Raw genomic sequence first — 16,055 nt, forward strand, 5'->3', positions numbered from 1 at the left:
TGTTGTTACCCTTACAACTAATGATGAGATAAAACATTTTTGTGGTTTCACTGTCATAACGGCCCTCCGAGGGAAAACGTCACTCAAAAGTGACCTGTGACAAAAATGGGTTTGACACCCCAGCTCTACACGATTCATTCAACACGATGCATCTGTTAACTCACTCTTTCCTGTTCTCCTCAGCATGAGCAACAACAATCCAGAGTCTTTGACCAGGTGATGGGGTTGGGAGACTTTGCTGACTCCTCCCAAGGCTCCAATACCTCCTCTAAGAGCGGCAGTCTGGAGGGGACAAAGGCTGCCGATGAAATTTCAGGATTAGAGGTGCCTCATCATCCAGACGAGGACAGCAGCAACAGCAGCAGCAGGCAACAGGAAAAGATTGGTGAGGGGGTGGAAGAGTCGTCATCTCCTCGCATTGCTTCCCCTGTCACTGACCAGCGCTCCTCATTTACCATGGGACCCAGTGAAGGAGGAGGAAGTGGCGAGGCAGCATTTGATGATGCCTTGGATGGCCTTCCTTCATTTGGACCTGAGGAAGAAGAGGAGGAGGATGAGGACTGGCACTTTGCTCTGCCAGCAGAGACACTGCAGGATGATGACTGTGACAAATCAAAATGCAAAAGTAATCAATTGAGAGAGAAACGTAACAAAATTCAAGAAGATCGCGCTCCTCTGGAGCCCAGAGATGAAGTCGAGGAGGAGCAAGAGAGGGAAGTGACGAGTTGCTCTGCCAACACTTCCCACTCATCCAAGGACAACACACCTGAGAGCAGCCGAGGTACGTGCATTGTGAAACCCTATCCAATTGATCCATCTATCCATTTTCAATAGGAAGAGGGAGACAAAATGAGCCCTCAGCACCAGCGGTCACTGCATAGATTTCATCAGTCTGCCCCCCTGACCCCCTCCCAAAAAAAGTGTCCTTGCATGACGCCGTGGGAGAGTGGCTAATGGTGGAGGTTTCATCATTAATAAACATTATTAAAAGCTCATTAGCTGTGTTCAGTCCCCTGCTGCTTCTCCTCCTCAAACTGCCCCATGTCGGGTACCCAAATAGGTAAGTGTTCCCCTTGAGGTAGACCAGCTTGTCAAAGCTGGCACAGGCCAGGGCGGTCCTCTTTGGCCGGAGAATCTCGCCAACTGTTGAGAAAAACCCTTCTCCACAGCATCGGAGTGAGGGAGTTTGGTGTTCTATTTAATAAATAAGTCGACCCATGCCTCCTTGTGCTCTGCCGGCGCAATCCCAATGCAGTACGCGCATTTGGGTGACCAGTGGCGCATTTGAAACATTTCAAGGCAATTTTTGTCTTTAGTCCATTTCGCCCGAGTAGGTTGAAATGAACTTTTGGTCGCCTCGTGTCTGTGTCAAAGAACGTACCTTTTATGGCACACGCATGCGTGTGAATAAACAGACACTCACAAATAAAGTGAAAAACAAACAAACACACCCGCACGGTGTGGGATGAGAAGGTGCGGAATACAACACAGCCAGCTTTCTTAACCGGCTGGATTGAATTGTTTACAACTGTTTAAGTGACAACCATATTCACCCTTATTTTGTCTGTCCATCTATCCACGACTATTGTGTTGTACATGGGAGAGCAAGGCAAATGATTGACACCCTATGTGTCAGTGATTGTGTGTTTGGTTGTTTTTCCTGTGCGTGTGCGTGTGTGTGTGTGTGTGTGTGTGTGTGTTTTAATCAGATTTAGAGGTACAACATGGGGCCAGAGAGGGATGATTGATTGATTTCTTCTTCCTCTTATTTATTATTATTATTATTGCCCCTGGTATTTTACCAACATATTACTGTTAGGTATACACCGAAAGTTTGAACAGATCTGTTAGTGACTGTTTTTTTCTTTTCTCGTTTGTTTGTTTTTGTTTTGTTTTGCTAACTCCCCCTTTAAAACATGACTTTTTAACCTCTCATCAGATGCAGGAACTCTGACTCGGATGGAGCAAACAGAAGACAGTCGGCAAGGAGAGGTGGGTTCAGTTAAGTAAGGATGGAAATGATTCAACCAACAGTGACATTCCATTCCATGTGCTCCTGCTCTTTGTACATGTATTATGTGTATATGTAATTTTACTCAGCATTGCCATTTTCATTGTTCGTAATGGGGTTTTTTTGTAATACTATTAGACCTTCAATGAACATGTCTTCAGTATTGAGCACAAATCACATTTATAATTTCAATGACTAAGCACGCTGGGAAAGGTCCAAATTTGATAGCTCTTGTTCAGAACAAGCTTAGTTTTCCGTAAATCATTCGAATTTACTGCTTTAACAATGTCAAGTGTCACATTTTTCAAAAAGATCCTTTGTTATTCGGTATGTCAGCGGTCCAGGGCTCCTCCCGTAGAGGACAGCAACCCTCCGATGTCTCCCAATATCACCATTAAAGATGAGCCAATTGATGAGGGATACAATGCAGCTTTGCAGCCTCAGACCACCGTCAGACAAATCAAAGAAGAACTAGACCATCAGGAGGTAAGTGTTGTCCTTGCAAAAGCATAGAGCGCTTGTTTCACTGTGTCCTTGGATTTTTTTGGTCAGGTGTGCACATCACCAATTTAGTGTGGTTTTCAGAGGAGCACTAGAGATGGTTGTATCGTGCTCAGATTTTCCACAACCCACCAACCTTCTTGATGACTTAGACCTCCCGCACATTTGGGCAAAACATGGCCTGTGCACCACATCTGGCCCATCCACAGACTGCGAGTGGCTTTCGCAGCCTCTGTGAAATCAAACTACCGTATTTTCACGACTATTCGACGCACCGTACTAATGGCCGCAGTCTCATTAATGGGTGACATTTCTGTATTTTACACATACACAGGACGCACCGTACGAATGGCCGCAGTTTTACAGTGGTAAAACATACTCCAGCTTAAACATACGGCATGCATGCGCGCACTCTAACACGTTAGCTTGAAGCATACGGTAGCATGCCAAGACATACAGATAAGCTAAAAACACGTTTTTAAAAAGGCAACAAAAGCAGAACTGAGTTCTGGTGTATTTTATTTAGCCATCGTACAATGTTCTCACGTTTTTCGATCAATCATCACCCAGAAACCCATCAAAGTCCTCATCCTCTGTATCAGAAGCAGAGGATTGCACATCTCAGTTGTCATTGAATGCATCACATGCTAGTATGAGTTGCTACGCATTGCCGAGCGGAAAGAAGGAGTAGCAACAGCAAAGTCAACATTTCTCTCGTGTGAAGCTTTCCCACATTTGAAAGTAAAGAACAGAGCGAAACATGGTGGCAGCGCGTGTGTGTGTAGAAAGAATTGAACAATTGTGCAAGTACCGTAATCCATCAAAAACGCCGCGTTCCCTCTCGTTGTTGCGTATTGTGGCGTAACTCGCCAAGCGCTGCCTCTCACTCTTTGTAAAGTTGTGTTTGCCACTGATCATCCATTGTTCCCATGCCGTTCGCAACTTTACTTTGAACGCCCAGTTGATGCCAATGTCCAGCGGTTGGAGTTCTTTAGTCAAGCCTCCGGGAATAACGGCAAGCTCAGAGTTAATTTGCTTGACTTGTTTTTTCACCGCTGCTGTGACATGGGCACGCATGCCAAAAGCATAACCGGTGGCTTTAAGTTTGAACTGAGCTTCGTAGGCGTGTCTTTTTGTCGAATTTATTTTCAGGGGTTCTTAGAAACCAAAACCGGAGTTGTTTTACAACAATGCACATTGCCACACTCTATACAAGTGTTGGTACTGGCTTGAGGCGTCCCTTTAGCGCGTCCACTTACACGCCCACCCTTCACCATTGGCGGACTAGCTTGCCTGTCCTCTCTCTCCCTCTCCATATATGTATATATACACGCCCACCCTTCCCTGATTGGCTGACTTCTTTCCCGCATGCCTGGCCACAGTCACTTCCGCCTTTTCTCTATATAAACAGCGTGTCGGCTGTCAGTCAGATTTTGGAACTCAGCGCATACAAAGGATGCTCCGCACCATAAGGCGTCCTGTCCATTTTGGAGAAAATTTAAGACTTTTAATGGCGCCTTATAGTCGTGAAAATACGGTAAAATGTTTAGCTTTTTTTTTTCTTTTCTTTTTTTGCTCCTGATTATAAGGGTTGGAGCGATTAGCTGATTTGCCGCTATTCTCTAGAGCAGCGGTCTAGCTCTTGTCCCCAACTTTGTTTGCACCATGGACCGGTTTCACGTAGACCTGGCCATATCAAAGTTATTTTTAGTATACTGTATGTCGGGGACTGTGAAAAAAATGGCCTCAAATGACCCCGGTCAGTATTTTGGACACCACATTTTGATGACCACCAAAGCGCTGAAGCCAGCCACCTTGATGGCCCCCACTGAAGGAACCATCGGTGGCAAGTGCTGCTTGCCATCCATCCTTACAGCTGAGCTCAAGTGAACTGTGAAAGGAAAGATCAGTTCATGATGTGATTCCACTCATTATTTTGAAGAACAAATCGTTTGTGAATGACAGAACAAAACTCGAGCCCTCTCTAAGTGCAAAATGCTGGATACACAAATGCGAAGTGACTGCCTCGAACTGGTCCACGAATTTTCATTTTCCAATGCTCTTGCACACCCATGTACCTGTTATTTGCACCCTAGGGATGTGTTACACACTCGTCTAGGACAGGGATGGGAAAACATTTTGGCTCGGGGGCCGTATAGACTTTAAAAATTTGATAGAAGGGCCAGGTCCGCATGAGCTATGGTACATTAAAAAATAAATAAATAAAAATAAACAGCATTTGTTGACAGTCCATATCAAACATCAACAGAACAAAAGCATGAAAGTACTGTATTAATATACTTTTTAAAATGACAACAGTGTTGTTGATGACCTATTTTAGCCTGTGCATTGCTACAGATGGGTTGTGATCAGACCAGTAGAAGTAGAGCGATACAGAGGTCCTAGGTGGTCGAAAAGGACCCCCCACCCAATGCGCCACCTGGCGGTGAAATGCCTGTCATTACAAGTCCAATTGAAATGAATGCAATCATTCACATCGAACCTTAATTGTGGACCAACCTTGGGCGGGCCGGATTAAAAAGACAAATGGGCCGGATTCGGCCCGCAGGCCGTAGTTTGCCTGCGTCTGGTCTAGGAGAAGGTGCATAACATAGAGTAGGGAAAAAGACGGGAATTGATCACTCTCGGCCCCAAGGTGACACAAATGTATATGCATGTATGTACCCTACCTTGCCATGCTTCATATTTCTCAGAGAAGCCCAATGAGCCGGCTTAAATGTAGGTCAATGGGAGAAATTTGTTTGAAATTCCTCATCCCTGCAGAAAGTGGTAAAATTCAGAATCCGCATTAAAGCACTTCATAATGCTGGGTGGTCTCAATTTTTCTGACAAATTTCTTTAGAACTGTTGATATGTACTTATGGCACATTTAACCGCTCACCTAAATTCTATTTGTGTTTTCCAGGAAGAGCTTAGAATTAGCTCAGTTTACTCTGTTGGCGGAGGGAACACACTTGTGCCCCCCGTGGGTGAGTGTATACATTTCTCATCATGTTTTTGCAAATTGCAAAAAATTGCAAATTTCCCTCAGTGTGGGACAAATAAAGGTTATCTTATCTTATTTATCATCATAAATATTAAGTAAATACCATTGTATTTATTCATTTATGGGTTCAACTGGTCTTACTTGCTCAAAGCCAATACCCTATCTAATATAATCGCCTAGCACACAACATTGGCATGTTGTTTTTAGTATGTGTAGGTCTAAGGCGTTAATTTGAAAAGTCTGCTGTAATATCTGAAATTGTCCAAATGATTCAAAATTCCAAGTACTTAGTACAGAAAACCATAAAAATATGTCTTTGTTCAAAATAAATTGAAGGCATAATAATATAGGTTCAACTGTTAAGCTTGACACTATGGCGTTGGAAAATAGTGCTGGGCGAAACAGCTGAAAGTATTTCTGATCAGCCAATGCTGATAAATAAATTGATTGTAAATTTCCCCAGTGTGGGACGAATAAAGGATATCTTATCTTATCTTAAATATTACCGTATTTCCTGCACTTTAAGGCGCTTCCGATTATCAGCCGCACTTTCAATGAATGGCATATTTCAAAACTGTTTTTATATACAGTATATATATTACAAGTACAGTAGTGGCTGCGGTTACGCTATGCATCCACTAGATGGTGCTATGAAAGAGGGAATACAATACAATGCAGCTTTATTTATATGGAGCCTTCACAACCACTGCAACTGTAACAATGAGAACTGGTCACAAACACAGATATGAAACATATAAGTACAAATGGCATTACAAAACAATAAATGAAAGACAAAAGTTATAAAAACAATTGATTCAATAAAAAGGCACACAAACCTCATGGGCTCACATCCAAAAGGAGCTAAATATCCTGACAAGTCTTGCTTGTCCCCTTCATCCTTCGTTTAGTCAGTAGTTAACTATGCTTTTGGTAATATCTTCGTTTCATAATGGCTGCACAGAGCTCACAAAGTAGTGGTCTGTGTGTGTATTGGCGAATGCCCATGTCAATTAGTGTCTGGCCGAACCCTTTTAGGTTACAATTGGTTCCTGCTATTAATCACCACTAGATGGCGTAGGAGCACGAACAGGGAAACAACTCAATGGGGAATATAAAGAGAGTTACAGGGCGCACTGTCAGCTTTTGAGAAAAATGAATACCTCAGCTGTGCTTTATAGTGTGGAAAAATTGGAAATGTATTTTTTTTTACCTGATCCAAATAAGAAAATATATTACAGAGAATAAAGATAAAAATATAGTAAAATACAGCGATCCATTTTCGGAACCATTGATCCTCACTAGGGCCTGCAGGCTTGCTGGAGCCTATCCCATCTTACTTGACTGACCAACAAAAGAGCTTCACTTTTATTTCTATGGCCAAACTACATCACCACAATGTTGTTTTCTTCTTTTGGTAGTGCCTTTAAGTAGCAAGTAGTTGGGTTGGCCACTTTATCAGGGGCAGGGACGAGCAGGTGGCCAGGACCACTTGCTATTTTCCATATTTAAAAGGGATTCATACTATATTAGTGGACGAGGCAATCCAATTACTGAGGTACATAAACTAAATTCAGTATTCTGATCACATAAAAGAAAACTGCATGTTTTGTTCCATTCAATACACCCTGGGGATATAGCAATAGAATGTGCAGATGTGCCGCAAATGACGTCTAGTTGCGAAACCATTCCAACATCATTTCTACATCCAATTACTTGTTTGAAAACTCGGAGGCACAACATTTTGGATGTAATGGTTGCTGTGACTTTCTAGTATGCTAAATCTACATTGAATGTTAGTCCTCACCCTGAAAGGACGCATTTTGGGCATCTTCAGCATTGTGGCACAAATATTCACAAGCTACAATGGGTCCTTTCATTTTGCCTGCTGCTCGGGGAACGCCTTCTTTGATTACCTTCCAAGTTTCACTTTAAAAAAATCCACAAATAAGCCCATATGGGCCGAAATTCCAAGGTGTTCTCCAGAATTGTCACCTCTAGCAGCATTACTTGCCCTAAAAAATGTACTCAAATAGCACAAATTGAACATGTGTGAGAAGAGGGGGGGAGGCAGTAGAATATATCAAATATGACATGTGTTTGAAGTGCTCAATCATGTTTTGTTTTTGTTTTGTTTTTTGTAGGAAATTCTACCAAGATGGCGGCCGCTTCTCACATTGGTACTGGATGACTGACATAAAGAAAATAGAAACATTTTCGCAAGTGCATTGATATTTTTTGTTTACATTATGACCATTGGTTCAAATGACTTGGGCAATTATTCAATTTGACAAATATGTTAGTTCCATTGATCAGTAGTTTCTGTCTCATCAAACTTTACCCTCTATCTTTATTCCAGCCCACCAAGTGGCAGCACCTGCTCCTCCACAAACAGCCATTTTTATTCCGGGTAGAGGTGCTGTTCTCCAAGCAGTGACTCCGCTTTCTGTCCGACCTCCAGCTGCAATTCAGACTTCGCTTGCGTCCTTGTCGCCACTACCCCTTCGACCCCCTGTGCCAACCATTCCTGGTAGTGTTCGCTGCAGTGGCTGTTTTAAGGTAAGATTACATACTCGCTGCTGTTCTGGCTACTCACACAAAAGAAAGACAAAACAAAGAATAGCAAGGACTATGGTATTTATGACGACTACCAATGTATTTTATTTCTGTTTCTTTTACTATTGTGTTTAGGTTCTGCTAAAAGGTCAAACAGCATTCCAAAGAAAAGGTTCCACTCAGCTCTTCTGTTCCACTGTTTGTCTAACAGGACATCTGCCCCCAACAACCAAGAACCAATTATGTTCCCTATGCAATAGGTACTTCTTAGTGACCCTTCTGTCTTTCCAACTGAGTTACAACTAGAGTCCCCTCCCACCAACCTTTTTCCACTTTTGGGGAAAAATGTACAGTATAACGGATGTTTATCAGCGTTTTTTGAAGAATTCTTTGGGATAAAAGTAATTGTGAATACATTTCCAGGACAAGAAAAACATTTTTGGAAATAAGCATAAAAAAGCCTGAAACTGTTGAAAAGTATGTCACTTGGTTCCCGTGGGGTAGTGAAATTCTTAAGAACATTAAATTTAGGGAGTTGGAAATAATAGCTTAATAAGCATTGAAAAAGTCTTGAATTTTGAGATCTGGGTCTAGGGTTGTTGTTTTTTTGCCGTATATAATTTTTCTTTGTCCCATTTCTCCTATAAAAGTCATTTGTCATTTTGAATCAATAAGATATTTGAAATAAATGGTAGTACCGATAAAAACATCATGTTCTGATAACCAATCAGAAGCCACCACACACAAGGCAGTTTATTTTTGTGAGTGCCAAGCATGCACTATTCATAAGAAAGCACTGTCAAGACTATTCAAATGCAATGTATGAGGTATGTCTTTGCACCCTGCAAGCTACAAACTGAACTTTTTTTTCAAAACGGCAAGGTGTACTCTTCTCTCTAAACAGAATAATGATAATCATGAATTTTATTTTTAATGCACTTTGCATTTCAGCAATCTCAAAGTGCTACATAGGTCGTGGCATTAATGAGGCAACAGACAAAAACGTGGACCACATTCGAAATATCCTCTTCAGATTTTCTTTAAATGCTTTCTACCAGCAAATGCAAATAGCCAACACAACCATAGGCTACCATATTGACTTGCGATGTTGAAACATTTTTTTTTCCTGTCGGAGGGTGAATATTCCATTCTCCACTCCGCTAAAAGCGAACCCTGGTCTGGTCACCACCGTGAGCAAACGCGTGTGACACACGAAGCGCATGTTTCCGTCAGTCGTCAAAGAAATGGGATTCCATCACTGGGAAGTCTTCTGTCGGTATTGACGGAATGGCCACCTGTGCTTAATCAAAACGCCGTTCTTAGACTAGTGAGGGCACCAAGAACATATTCTAAAGAACAATTTTGACATGACTTCCCATTTAAACTGATACAGTATTAAACTGAAAACTCCGTCTTTGCCTTTGTTGTCTTGCAGTGAGATTCTTCGAGCTCGGGACACAATCACAATCCCAGCTGATGACAACACCTACTTGCACTTTTGCGGCCAGCACTGTTTGTCAATCTTTAGACACAGGACAAAAAAAATCGAAAAGGCCCCTGAAAAAGTAGTTGAAAAGCGGCCAGAGAAGAAGATTGATAAGCCACCAGAGAAGCCCGCTGAGCGACTGGCAGAAAATGTTTGTAGTGTATGCAGAATAACCAACCGGGTAATCACTGATCAATGATATGAGCTTGTATTGCAAACAACCTCTGGTACTCTAAATATCAGGCAGATTCTCTTTGATGGAGTGCATCCATCACATGTTAAATACTTTTTTTTCTTTTATGATCCTGTTTGTACCCACCAGATCGAGCATGAGGTCAGCCACCAAGGTCGTCTGCACAAACTCTGCAGTGATGCTTGTTTTGTAACATGGCGCAAGATGCGACAGTTAGCCATGAACTGCTGTGAAGGCTGTGGACTGTATTGTAGTAGTAGTTCGGACTCCTACCATGCACTCACGATTGAAAAATCTGAGCTCAACTTTTGTGGTCCTACATGCATTGGCACTTACAAACAGGTATCTGAAAGTTTCTTTTTTTCAGGAGGAAACGCATGACACACTAAAGATGGTAACGTAAAAGCTTGTGTTTCGTTGCTTCCCATCTAAATAGTCCTGCCGAAAGACGGTTGAGTGTGCCAGATGTCAAAAGTCCGCAATAGTATCAGCCACCATCATGGAGCGAGACGAGAAGGGAAAAGTTCAACTCTACTGTTCACCTGTTTGTGTGCAAATGAGTCGACCACCGCTACACACACTAACCGGTAGGCCGGCACACAATCCCAGAAAAACGTGTAATGATTTTTAGAATATATATAACATGTATATCATTCCACAGGGGCTGCGTTCCCATGCTGTCTGTGCAAGAACGTAGCTGTTCCTCAGTACCACCTAGCAATGGTGGATGGCACCATCAGGAACTTTTGCTCCTTTGATTGCGTTTCTACTTTCAGGGTAAGGGTGGTGCAGAATTGCATAATCCTAATTAAAGTATGATGCAGAATTCTTTTGGTTGTGTCAAACTGATTATCAATTGCATGTTGAAGCAATCCGCAAGCACATGGCCAAACTGGAAAACGTCATCGTTGACTTCTTGTATTGATGACATCATTGCTTGAAGCCAAATTAGCTAAAAACAAATGCATAAATACATCTCTATGGCTGGGGTCTTTGGACAAATGTGACATGCATATCATTTATTTTTACAAATGAGGTATGCAGGCGGTACATTGATCCACCGGTGAGCAGGTCTGCCTCACAGTGCAGAGGTTCAAGGTTTGATTCCGGCTCTGGCCTTCCTATGTGGAGTTTGCATGTTCTCCCCGTGCCTGTGTGGGTTTTCTCCGGGTACTCCGGTTTCCTCCCACATTCCAAAAACATGCATGGCAGGTTGATGAAACACTAAACTGTCCCTAGGTGTGATTGTGAGTGCGAATGGTTGTTCGTCTGTGTGTGCCCTGTGATTGGCTGGCAACCAGTTTAGGGTATACCGCCTGAAAATGGCTGGACAGGCTCCAGCACACCCACGACACTTGTGAGCATTCGCGGATCAGAAAATGGATGTACCATATGCAGAGATGTATTCATTACATGTACAGATGCAGCAGCTTCCAGTGCATGTGACCGATGGCTGAACATTTTAATGTTCTTCCCCTGTGTGGCTCCAAATATGAACCAATTAGACAGTGGAAGTGATTTTCAGATTTTTGTGGTCTAAACTACATAGTCGGATGATGTCAACCATCAATACAGTTTAGAATGTCATGCTGACACGAGGGCTGGAAAATTAATCGAAATTTAATCATAACTTTAATTTTGGCTTCCCATGATCATAAAAACGTGCCAATGGTCCTGTATGTGTTTACGAGTTCCTATGTAGCGAAAGCACCCTGAATACACAAATACACCAGCAAACCAGTGACATGTATGTGAGTGTGTCCTCACTAGGTGTGCTTTAAATTATTTAATTGCAATTTACTGTAAAACTAAACTTTAATTTTAGAAAAGACCAGTGCTAATGCTAAAGTCACCGAAAAGAAATCACAATCACATGGTCATGGCAAATTCAATTGCAGCATATACAGAATCAGAATGATACAATACAATACAATACAATACATGCTGATTTATATAGCGCTTTCACAACAGCGTCAGCTGTAACAAAGCGCTTAACAAGACAGTTAACATAAAGTTAAATAATAAACACAACACATTAGACATTTATTTACTCAAATGCCCCATATTGTTTGAATATTTAGTTTTTTACCAAGAATTCTGAAAATCAGGATCTAGAAATATTCTCTCATGTGTAAGAACCTTTCAATGTTCAATCTTTTTCTTAATACCAGTACACTATTTCTTTTTTCACAAAAACATTTTTGACGTTCCTTTGTCATTATTTTATTCGTTTTTCTTACTATATATTAACCTTGCTTCATTGGGCACAGTTACCTCAAAACGGATTTCATTTCCGTCGTCTGATTTAAAAAAATAAAAAAATAAAATTGAGTTGTCCCCTATTCAGTCGTTTCTTATTTATCTTGATATATTTTAATAGAAAACAGGGCATGGTGGATCAGAGCTGAACAATGGAAAATCTTCTCCAAGGGATGCCTCGCGACTTGGGCCCTCCTCCAGAGCCAGCTCTGTCCCTCCCATTCCTCAGGACTACCCATCTTCAGCCCCCTATCCCAGCCACCATGGAAGTAACAGCTCAGTGCCCCCTTTGGTTCCTCCGTCGCTAGGCTTGACCTCAAATTCTGTGCCAGGGCAAGGCCATCCCCGAACACCTGCTGCCCTTTCTGTAAAACCAGCAGAGGGTGGACCCAACGATAGCCCCAAAGTGACCTGCCATCAGTGTACTAAACAGTTCATCACCAAGCCCTTGCTTTTTGGCCACAAAGTAAGACAATTACTCTTCCCTCAACATCTTCATCATTTGAACTCTGGAACTGTTGTGTAATTGTACCTTTTTTCCCCCATGCAGGATCAGATTTCTGTGTTCTGCTCCATGGTATGTTGCGACGTGTATAAAACAGTAAACAATATCTTGGTAATGTGTGAAGTTTGTAGGAAGGACATGGTGCCATTTGACACAATCCATTATAATGGGAAAGACATTTTCTTTTGCAGCAAACGTGAGTCGCCATCAATTCTTGATATTTTCCATTATGCTAATTGGGGTTGAGTTTCCACTTCTTCTGACCATATATGGCTGTGTGACTTTCCCCCAAACATTGTGTGTTTCAGACTGTAAACAAAACTTCAAAATCTGCATAACGTCCCGGAACAAGGATCCACCCTGCCGTCCCTGTAGCTATTGCTATAGCATTAGCCAAAGAATGTTGCATAGTCACTATGGAGGCAAGCTAGAAGAGTTCTGCAAACCCCTCTGCATGTCCCAGTACACTGTACTCTATTATGGGGTAAGGAGATAGACCTTGCATTCGTTACCAAAGTACACTGTTAACCTAATTGGCCCTGACATTGATCAAGAATCGCAACCAAATAAGTTCTATTTTATTATTTAACATTTTGTTTGATTTCACATCAGCCAGTATCGTGATAGTGGAACTTAATCACTCTCTGTTGTACAGATGGGTCGATGTGACAGTTGTAGGAAGCAGGGCTACTTAAATGAGAAGCTGCAGTACATGGGTTCAGTGCGGAACTTCTGCAACCTGACCTGCTTGCTTGGGTACTGTTCCCTGAATTTTCAATCCACCCAGCACACTCCCAGCAACGGAACTGGAGCAGAACAACCTCATGGTAAGATATGGTAATGTGTGAAATCAAAATTGCCTATTTCTTGGTGAGAACGTGGATATTATTGTGTTGCATGAAGTAGTCATCAAGTTCTTTGAGCCCCTTGTTCTGCCCCACCTCAAGTCACCACCCCTCTCCAGAACCCGCAGCAGTTCCCGCAGAGCCAACAGATCTGTAGACAACACATTTATTGTAGTTCAACTGAACTACAGAAACAAAAACACAATTTACATGTTGTTAATTAACCATTATCTCCCAAGGAGATTTAAAAATAATACTGCATCGGATTTATGTGCTACTTTTCTGGACACTCGATGCTCAAATCGCTCATAATAAATACGTTATTCATGCACTCGCACATTCACACTCTGGTGCCGGTAACTTAGATATGTAACCACAGCTGCCCTGAGCATGCCGCCGTACACCGACGGTGTCTCCGACCACCACCAAACATTCACACCCAGGCATATACCAGTGTGGGTGGCACAAGACTGACATATATCAACTGTGCATTCGGTAAGGAATGTGTTTTCTAGAAGCAATATAAGGCTGTGCAGTCAGGAAACGTTAACAGTAAAATGCTACAGGCTCGATAAGCTGCTCAATGTGAATTTGATTTACCGTATTTCCGCATTATAAGCGGATACTGTTTTTCCACGCCTTCAGCCCTGCGTCTTTTAATGTGCTGTGGTTCATTTATAAATTCTTACTGTTCTTTTAAAATAAAATTAGAGTTGTAAATGTACCTTTCAGTGACGGTAGCAATCGAATCTTGAAAAGTTAAAATTTTTCTTTCTCTTATTCCAGCTCCAGCCCAACCTCACCATTCCTCAAAAACTAACCCTGTCATTGCTGATGTTGTGTCACTAGCGAATGGCTCTGCAACTCAGCCCAGCGTGCCGTCGGATGTTGCAATGACTGGTGAGTTGATTTATGTGGTCATACCGTGCCACCGAGCACTAAGCAGTAGATCTCATTTCTATCGATTATATCAATCAGTTGGTGAAACAATTGAGTTGATTTCGAGTCAGTGTTTGCAACAACATTTAGTGGCGATGTTTAGGGGGGGGAGTTGCAAGTCTGTGTACAGCTGTCAGTCATACCATTGATGTCAAATATTAGCTTTCAAAAAGCGGGTTGTATTGTTGACATGCCACTGTCAGAATGAATTGTCTATGTACGCTGGCTCATATACTGTACCGTACTGTACTGTACAATGTCATATTTTTCTTCTTATTTTTCCTAATACAGGAGGACTTTCAAACTCGAGTGTAGATGGCAAGATTCTTGATCATGTATGCATTGTCTCTTCTATTGAAATGAGGACTTGTTGCGAAGAATGCAAGACAGGCACTATAGAGCTTTGTTTTTGCTCCCGAAATGTGCAGGCCAGTACTCAAACGGACACCATGCGGGGCCCCCCATTGTGCCGACGTCAAATGAAGAACAAGTCCGTTCTCTGCCGGCCATTCACAATGGATCAAGAGAGCTTATGTCTACTTCTCGAGCCATCAACAAATTCTTCAGGTAATCTGCGGTCCGGCCTTCCTGTGTGGGGTTTGCATGTTTTCCCCGGGCTTGCGTGGGTTTTCTCTGGGTACTCCAGTTTCCTCGCACATTGCAAAAAACATGCATGACAGAGTGATTGAACCCTCTAAATAAGGGGTGGCCATTAGGTGGATCCTGATCTACCGGTAGATCTAAGACAGGTCCCAAGTAGATCCGAGGAGTGTCGAGAAGAAAAAAAACAAACAATCATTTGTGTGTCTTTGTACCTGTTAGTAATATATTTTTTGTGTTAATATACACTGCACACTAATCAGTCTCATTTTCACCCAAAAAAATATTTAAAAAATAAAATAAAGCAGGTAAATCTTAAATTTGTGTGTGTGTGTGCGCGCCGGTAAGGGTAGATCCCGTGAGGTTAGTTGATCGAAAAGTAGATCTTCGATCCAAAAAGTTTTTGCACCCCTGCTCTAAATTGTCCCAAGGTGTGAGCGTGGATGGTTGTTCAAAGGACCAAGCAAACTATGGGAAAAAAATGCCTTTGAGTCCAAAAACTACGGTTACAGTAATTAATTGATTGTTTTCAATAATCTGTTGCAACACAGTGTCGCCGCACAGTGCGCAGTGTTTCCAAATCCAGCTCGAGCCCAACCACCATCAATTCTTTTTGTTTTGCTATTTAGAGCGTCACTATGATGCAGACATGTCAACAAGAGGTGACGTGAATTGTGTCAATAATGTTAATCAATCACTTCTAAGAGCATTATTTGTGGTTGTGTCTTCCTTCATCTTGGTTTTTTATTTGAACTTTATTTTCAAGCGATAACCAACTAGCAAATGTTTCCTCTGAATGATGAGAGTGTATGTAATGATGATGATGATGTAGTTACCACGCTAATCCCATCTCCCTCTCTACAAGCAGATGATATCACATCAAATGACTCTGAAAAAGCTGTTAAAAAGTTGAAGACAGACCAGGAAACGGGTGAGTGAGTGCCACAGATGTTACTCAGCTGCGGGTATACAAATACATGGTTGGATGAATAAATTATGTATGTATCGAACTAGGGCGGCCCGGTAGTCCAGTGGTTAGCACGTTGGATTCACAGTGCAGAGGTACCGGGTTCGATTCCAGCTCCGGCCTCCCTGTGTGGAGTTTGCATGTTCTCCCCGGGCCTGCGTGGGTTTTCTCCGGGTGCTCCGGTTTCCT

At 42.2% G+C, this 16,055-nt stretch overlaps 1 protein-coding gene across 1 annotated transcript in view; it reads left to right on the forward strand.

Annotated features, from left to right (window-relative positions):
* Positions 1-16,055, forward strand: part of LOC127614380 (zinc finger MYM-type protein 4-like) — a 34,300-nt gene that overhangs the window by 4,722 nt on the left and 13,523 nt on the right. The window contains exons 2-20 of the mRNA XM_052085649.1: positions 184-781; positions 1,940-1,992; positions 2,348-2,497; positions 5,439-5,502; positions 7,661-7,696; positions 7,876-8,075; positions 8,208-8,332; positions 9,508-9,739; positions 9,881-10,093; positions 10,188-10,338; positions 10,413-10,528; positions 12,132-12,476; positions 12,561-12,711; positions 12,824-12,999; positions 13,171-13,342; positions 14,147-14,260; positions 14,591-14,634; positions 14,728-14,866; positions 15,768-15,830. Of these exons, the coding sequence (XP_051941609.1) occupies positions 184-781; positions 1,940-1,992; positions 2,348-2,497; positions 5,439-5,502; positions 7,661-7,696; positions 7,876-8,075; positions 8,208-8,332; positions 9,508-9,739; positions 9,881-10,093; positions 10,188-10,338; positions 10,413-10,528; positions 12,132-12,476; positions 12,561-12,711; positions 12,824-12,999; positions 13,171-13,342; positions 14,147-14,260; positions 14,591-14,634; positions 14,728-14,866; positions 15,768-15,830 (3,142 nt within the window). The remainder of the gene's footprint in view (positions 1-183; positions 782-1,939; positions 1,993-2,347; positions 2,498-5,438; positions 5,503-7,660; positions 7,697-7,875; positions 8,076-8,207; positions 8,333-9,507; positions 9,740-9,880; positions 10,094-10,187; positions 10,339-10,412; positions 10,529-12,131; positions 12,477-12,560; positions 12,712-12,823; positions 13,000-13,170; positions 13,343-14,146; positions 14,261-14,590; positions 14,635-14,727; positions 14,867-15,767; positions 15,831-16,055) is intronic.

The sequence above is a fragment of the Hippocampus zosterae genome, chromosome 14 (genome assembly GCF_025434085.1).
Source record: "Hippocampus zosterae strain Florida chromosome 14, ASM2543408v3, whole genome shotgun sequence".
In the NCBI taxonomy this organism is placed as follows: Eukaryota; Metazoa; Chordata; class Actinopteri; order Syngnathiformes; family Syngnathidae; genus Hippocampus; species Hippocampus zosterae.